The sequence below is a fragment of the Talpa occidentalis genome, unplaced genomic scaffold (genome assembly GCF_014898055.3).
Source record: "Talpa occidentalis isolate TD23 unplaced genomic scaffold, MPIMG_talOcc4v2.1 talOcc4.2, whole genome shotgun sequence".
NCBI classification, from domain to species: Eukaryota; Metazoa; Chordata; class Mammalia; order Eulipotyphla; family Talpidae; genus Talpa; species Talpa occidentalis.
The window spans coordinates 56,809,491-56,815,490 of NW_023602073.1; the positions used below are offsets into that span (position 1 = coordinate 56,809,491).

The window sequence follows — 6,000 nt, forward strand, 5'->3', positions numbered from 1 at the left end:
AAGACAGGGCCAAGGGAGCGTTCTCTGAAAGATGGGCGTATTATAGCCTGGGTGTCCTGGGGATGATAAAGTAGAAAAGGAAAGGTGACAGGCAAGAATGATGGCACAACTACAGGGGTGCGGCCACTGGGTAGGCAAGAAGGGATGGGCACAGCATAGGAAGCAGAGGGCTGGACTTTAGCAGGCACCACGGTCTTATTTATGTGTGTATTCCCAGGGCAACGCACAGATTCGAGCTGAAGCAATGAATAAAGAAACCTATACTTCAATAGTCCCTTGTACTAAAATATGAAGAAAAGTATAGATTGCTTCATTCCACACACATATTTTACACATTGCTTCATACAACACAGTGTTACTAAAAAAAGATAAATGACCTAAGAGTAAAAAAGTAAGAGAATGAAGCTGTATGATTTCAGATCAGAGTTTACATCTACGGAAGTAGGGAGGAAAGGAGGTAATAGGTGAAATGTCTGACTAAGGGTATTATTAGGCAGGCACAAGGAAAAGCAACACCCCCAACACACCCCTCCAAGAAAGATTCAGATAAATGAGGAGCAGAAATGTCTGGACAGATGACTGGATCAACGCACCCACTGTGATCTTATAGCAACATAATATTGGACAATGACCAAAATATGCTACAAAAGGACTCCCCAACCAGCCTGGGATCTACTGGAAGCCCTTCGTCATGGTTATCACCTCTGGGATTGCCACCTGAGCCTTACTCCCCTCTCTAGAGCCTACGGAAAGGTGTGGTCTGCAGTGACGTCCTTCCATCTACTCCTCTGGGGAATTTATACTGACAAACACTCAGGCCACCAGAGCCTCTGCCCACTGAGGATCTTCAATATCAATCATTCCCCATCCAACCTGGTGAACTCAGGGATCTGAGAAAAGGGAAGCAACCCCTTGCCAAGAAATGCAGCATTCCAGATGGAAAAAACTCGACAACAACAAAAAAGTCCTAACACCCTTATGGGCGGTTTTATCCTTTCTTTTTAAAAAGTTTTTTTTTTTTTTTAAGATTTATTTATTTATGCATACAAGAACTAGGGACAAGCCAGAGGTGTGGGGGGTGAGAGGATTCACCAGAGACAGAGTGGGGAGCAGAACAGGTGGATTAACTGACATACACAGCTGAGGGGAGCAGCGGGCGAACCAGGAAAGGTCTGCTGCGCCACTGGGGAGCTTCCTGGCTGGGGATCGACCTCCTGCTGCAGTAGCTGCGGATAGCTTCACAGTGCTTACACTTAGCCCCTAGCACCACTAGGGAGGCCCCCTAAAAACAGTTTTAATCCAAGGGGAAATTTAATTGATAGGCTCCTACCAGTACTACCAGTGCTCACTTCACTTTCCTTCAGTAAAAACAGACCCTCTAGGAGTAGCTTCCACTTTCCCAGGTACAGTCTGTATCACCCACCTGACGAAAAGAGTATTTCACTCTACTAGATATTTCAACTATCTAAAATACCTGTGATACATTCCCCCACTCTGCCTCAGGGAGGGTACACGGAAAATTCCCAGTTTCACTCCTAGTATCTCTCAATTCCTGTCTTCACAGAGGCTCCAAAAAAGGAAAGGAGTAAGGAAGAGGGAGAATCTCACTAGAAGTGCTTTAGAAGGGCCAAAGTTGAGTACTTTGAGCAATATAAAAGTCACATTTACTAATCTAGTACAATAAAACCATACTCAAGATAAGCTTCAGCCTTCCGAACTGTTTATGATAAAATAGTAATTAGTATATATGGCAGATTTAAAATACAGCTGTATCCTGGAGGGCCAGGATCTGGAGTAGGAATGTTTATTGTAGCTGTCTTTCAGGCACCACATCCATACTTTCCAGTTCTAGTTTCTCTTCAGAATAAAAAACTGAAAACATCCTATCAGTAACCTATGTGCAGAGTCCTCTGAGACGTTTCAGATTCCCTCCCCAATCTTTATGAGTTTGCTTATCCATGTAATTGAGCAGTCATTTCTTTATTGGCCTGAAATCATCTAGTCATTTCAAAGCAATGAAAATACTTCTCACAAAATGATTCTTTTTGAACTGAAATGTAACTAGTTTACATCATACTTAATTACACTGCATCATAACAACCAGATAAGCATAAATAGAAGAGGGACCAATACAAGTGACACTGAGAGCACATGACTGGGTAGGAGCCCACAGAGTTGCAGGCATATGAGAGTAAGTGCTTGCAGAATAACGACAGCAAGCCTTCAATATGCCAAACTGGTTAAAGCTAAGGTTGGGCGAGACCTATACATCAGGTTCAAAGTACTATACTAGAAATGTTAGTTATCACAAATGCCCAAATCTTAAAGATTCTAACATAAAGGGCTCCCTGGTGGCGCAAGGGGTTAAGATGCAACCTATGAAGCTATCCACAGCCCCAGCCAGGGAGCTACCCACATGGCATAGCAGACCTCTCCTAACTCGGCCACTGCTCCTCTCAGCAGTATATTTCAGTCAATCTGCCGTTCTGTTCCCCACTCTGTCTCTAGTGAATCCTCTCACCCCCCTCCCCGCAACCCTCCAGCCTGTACCCCAGTTCTTGTATTTATAAATAAATCTTTAAAAAATGTTTTTAAAAAAGATTCTAACATAAAAATGTCAATACAAAAAACCTGTTAGTAGGGGGATTCTCCTGCTGTGGTTCTTGTTTATCAACAGGAAAAGCAGCTAGAGGTTTGGAGAAAACGGAACTCATTTTCATCATGTTATTGGGTCTGCTTCCTTCTCTCCCACTAGATTTTAAAACTCCCTGCATGCCTGCCTCCTTCATAACAGTTTTACAGAACCTGACAGTGAGTGCTCCATAAACTTGCTCAATAAATTTGCTGACTATGGTCACACACATCCTAACCCGGCTCAGTATTTCACCTGTTACTACTACTGGCCTATAATTTGGGGGTGGGGGCTGAAAAAAACAGAATGCTAGACGGTTTTTGATTCATGATCTATTATCTGCTAGTATATTCCATCTATTTCGCTTTACATTGTATGTTTCCTGAAACTATCGAATTAAATTTATGAATCAGGTCCTATTTATAGTTACATTACTATTATATTAATGCTAGTAATATTCTGTAAACTGTTCCATCTTGACTAAAGCCTTTAGTGCCCCTTAAAAAAAAAAATTGGGTTTAACGTCCTATTGAATTTGGACCTCACATTCACACAATATGTGGCACTTAATACTTCCAGTTAGGGGCACTTTTATTGAGAACATAAAAGTTCTCCTGGAACTAACAAATTACTTCCCTTCCAACACAATTATATAATCTGAAAGTTGAACAGCACCCTAGAGATTATTTTGTGGTCCAAAATACCGCCCAATTAAGAAATCCCAATGAAAACTACTAAACTTTTTTGGGGCAGGAAGGAATATTTATTTTTAAACCCCACCTTATAGACTAATGTACCCATAGTAGGTTCTTAACACATACTTGTTTCATTGAACTGAACAAGTCTAAAGTGAACCCATTTCATTAATTTCTTTCCTAGGTTTTAGCTGTAACATCAACTGAACCTAAAATGAAAGATTTGCATTAATCTTCTGCTCATTAGCCAATGCTCGACAAGAAATTGGGTAGAGGAAAGCTCCATGATCAAATGTTTTAACATGAGTGCTGCTAATGTCAGTACATAAAAAAACTTAAACAGAAAATGGAAAATCAGATCTTCCTTATTTTGCTGATGATCTATAAAGGATATTCAATTTATCCAAAATATTCACATGTTCTCAATTACCAGTATGATTTTTTTTTAACAAATAAAGTCTTGCATCATTCATCCAACTAAATTATACACCCTTCTACTTATAATTGGGGTGCTCACAGACTTAACCATAGTACTGTAACAAGACATGTTATTATGCTAATTAGTTTTCCCTCCAGTTAACAGCCTGTGATCCCATCTGATTTCCCATAATATGATATGATAATGAAGAGAACAAAGCCTCTGGTGCAGTAAACACCACCAATAATTTTACTTTACTTAACTCGGTACAAAATTTACAGCATGGAGGTTCCTAGCACCCTTATTACAATGCATCTGGGGACTTTTATGAAAGATGCTAGGAAACACAAAGTATACATTTCCAAATCCCCTTTCTGTTTCGCTGAAAGCTAACACACTACCCCTCAACAGCACAATTAGCGCTTCACGAAATTTTTTTAGGGAATAATTTAAATTCCCGCTTCCGCCTAAATATCTCTGGACAGCAACTTCTGGCAATCGCCTCTCTTCCACCACAGCTTCTCATAACTAACGGGTCAAGTTCCTGTCCCCGCATTTCCACACGGTGCACACTGTACTCACAGCCCTGCCACCACAGCCCACTGCTGAGTGCCGGAATATAACATATTGAGTTTCACTGTCCTTCATTGTTTCCAGTTTAACTGCCATTTTACCACCGGGCACGGGAGAGAAATGCGTTTCCAGAGGCATCTTCTGCATTTCCAAGGCAGCTATTCTTTGTGGATCCACAAGACATGTACCTTCTCTGAATTCCCTTTTATCACAGAAACAGCTTGGGGAAGGGGAGGGTTTGGGCGGTTTGTTTTTGAAATATCCCATGGGGGGGGGGAAAGGGAAAGAAACTGCTTCTAAGCAGTTCTATTTTACTAGCAAATTGAATTCCAAAAGCTTTCCTGCCGGACAATGGAGGCAATGTCAGGGCAGCGATCTTATTAACGCTTTTGGCCTCCCCAATTAAAATGAAAATTGTGCGGCCCACAGAAATCAGCCCATCGATGTCCTTTCTCCTCAGCCCCATCACACGCCTGGTAAAGTACACAACCAAAGGCTGTGGCTTTCACACAACGCCCGGACCCTTCCCCAAACCCGCGCCTCGGGATCCCGGACCCACACGCTCCCCGGCCGGCCCCGAGCCCGCCGCCGCGCGCTCCTCCGCCACAAAGGGCCGGCGCGCGCCTCGGGCGGCGCGGCCTCTGCACACACGTGCCGCGGGGCCGGCGCGGGGCGACCCTCGGGGCCGGGGCGGAGGCCACCCGCGCGCCCGCCGCCGCCTCCCCGCGACGGGGCCGCCCTCAGGTGCCCGGCCGCGCGCCCGCCCCGGCCCGGCCCGGCCCCGCGGCCGCCCGCCCCGCCCGCCCCGCCCGGGGCTCAGTCAGAATCCCGGGGCCGAGCGAGCGCCGGCGGGAGTCGGGGCACACCCTCCCCGCGGCCGCGCCCCCCGCGCCCCGGCCCGCGGCCCCCGCCGCCCGCCCGCCCGCCCGCCGCGCCTCACCTCCTCCTCGCTCTCGCTGCGGAAGCACAGGCACGCGGCCCGCTTCTTGTAGCCGTCGCCGTCATAGGTGCGGGTCTGGTTCGACTTGAGCTTCATCATCCTCCGGGCCCGGTGGGGGTGCGGCGCGGGGCGCGGGAGGCGAGGGGAGGGGAGCCCGCTCCGGACGGCCGTGCGCGCGCGCCCCCGGCTCGGCGAGGGCAGCAGGGGGGGCGCTTCTCCGCTACACGGCTCCGCCACCCGCCTGCCGCGGCCGCCTCATGCCCCCCGGCCCAGGCTCCGCGCCGTCTCCGCCGTCACGGCTGCCGTCGCAGCTGCCGCCGCGGCCGCCGCCCCCTCTGCCGCCGCCACCCCCGACGACGACCGCGCCGCCATCTTGGGCGCGCTGCGTCAGCGGCGTAAGGCCGCGCCGGCCGGCCTGACAGCTGCGCGCTCACGGCGCAGGCGGCGTTCGGGAATCGCGCCCTCCCAGGCCGCGCGGCGTAAACGTGCGCCGGGGAGGAGAGGGTCGCTCGATGCGAGGCGGCCGCTACGCCGGGAGCGTAGGGGTGGGGATGGTGGGGCGCGCGCGGTGGGAGCGCGAGGGAAGGAGGGCGCGCTCTGCCTCCCGCAGACGGGGAGCGGCTGGGGCGGGAGCCCGGCGCTCCAGCCGCGCGGCCCCGCGGAGGGGGAGTGGGGGTTTGCCCAAGGTCATGCCGAGAGGCCGCGGCTGAAGATGACCCAAGGTCAGACCGCCGGAGTGGCC

At 49.1% G+C, this 6,000-nt stretch overlaps 1 protein-coding gene across 1 annotated transcript in view; it reads right to left on the bottom strand.

The window, feature by feature from the left end:
• The window catches only part of NUDT3 (nudix hydrolase 3), a 105,796-nt gene extending 100,169 nt beyond the window's left edge, over positions 1-5,627 (bottom strand). The window contains exon 1 of the mRNA XM_037519545.1: positions 5,259-5,627. Coding sequence (XP_037375442.1) covers positions 5,259-5,357 — 99 coding nt within the window. The 5' untranslated portion in view covers positions 5,358-5,627. The remainder of the gene's footprint in view (positions 1-5,258) is intronic.
• Between the last annotated feature and the right edge of the window lie 373 nt (positions 5,628-6,000).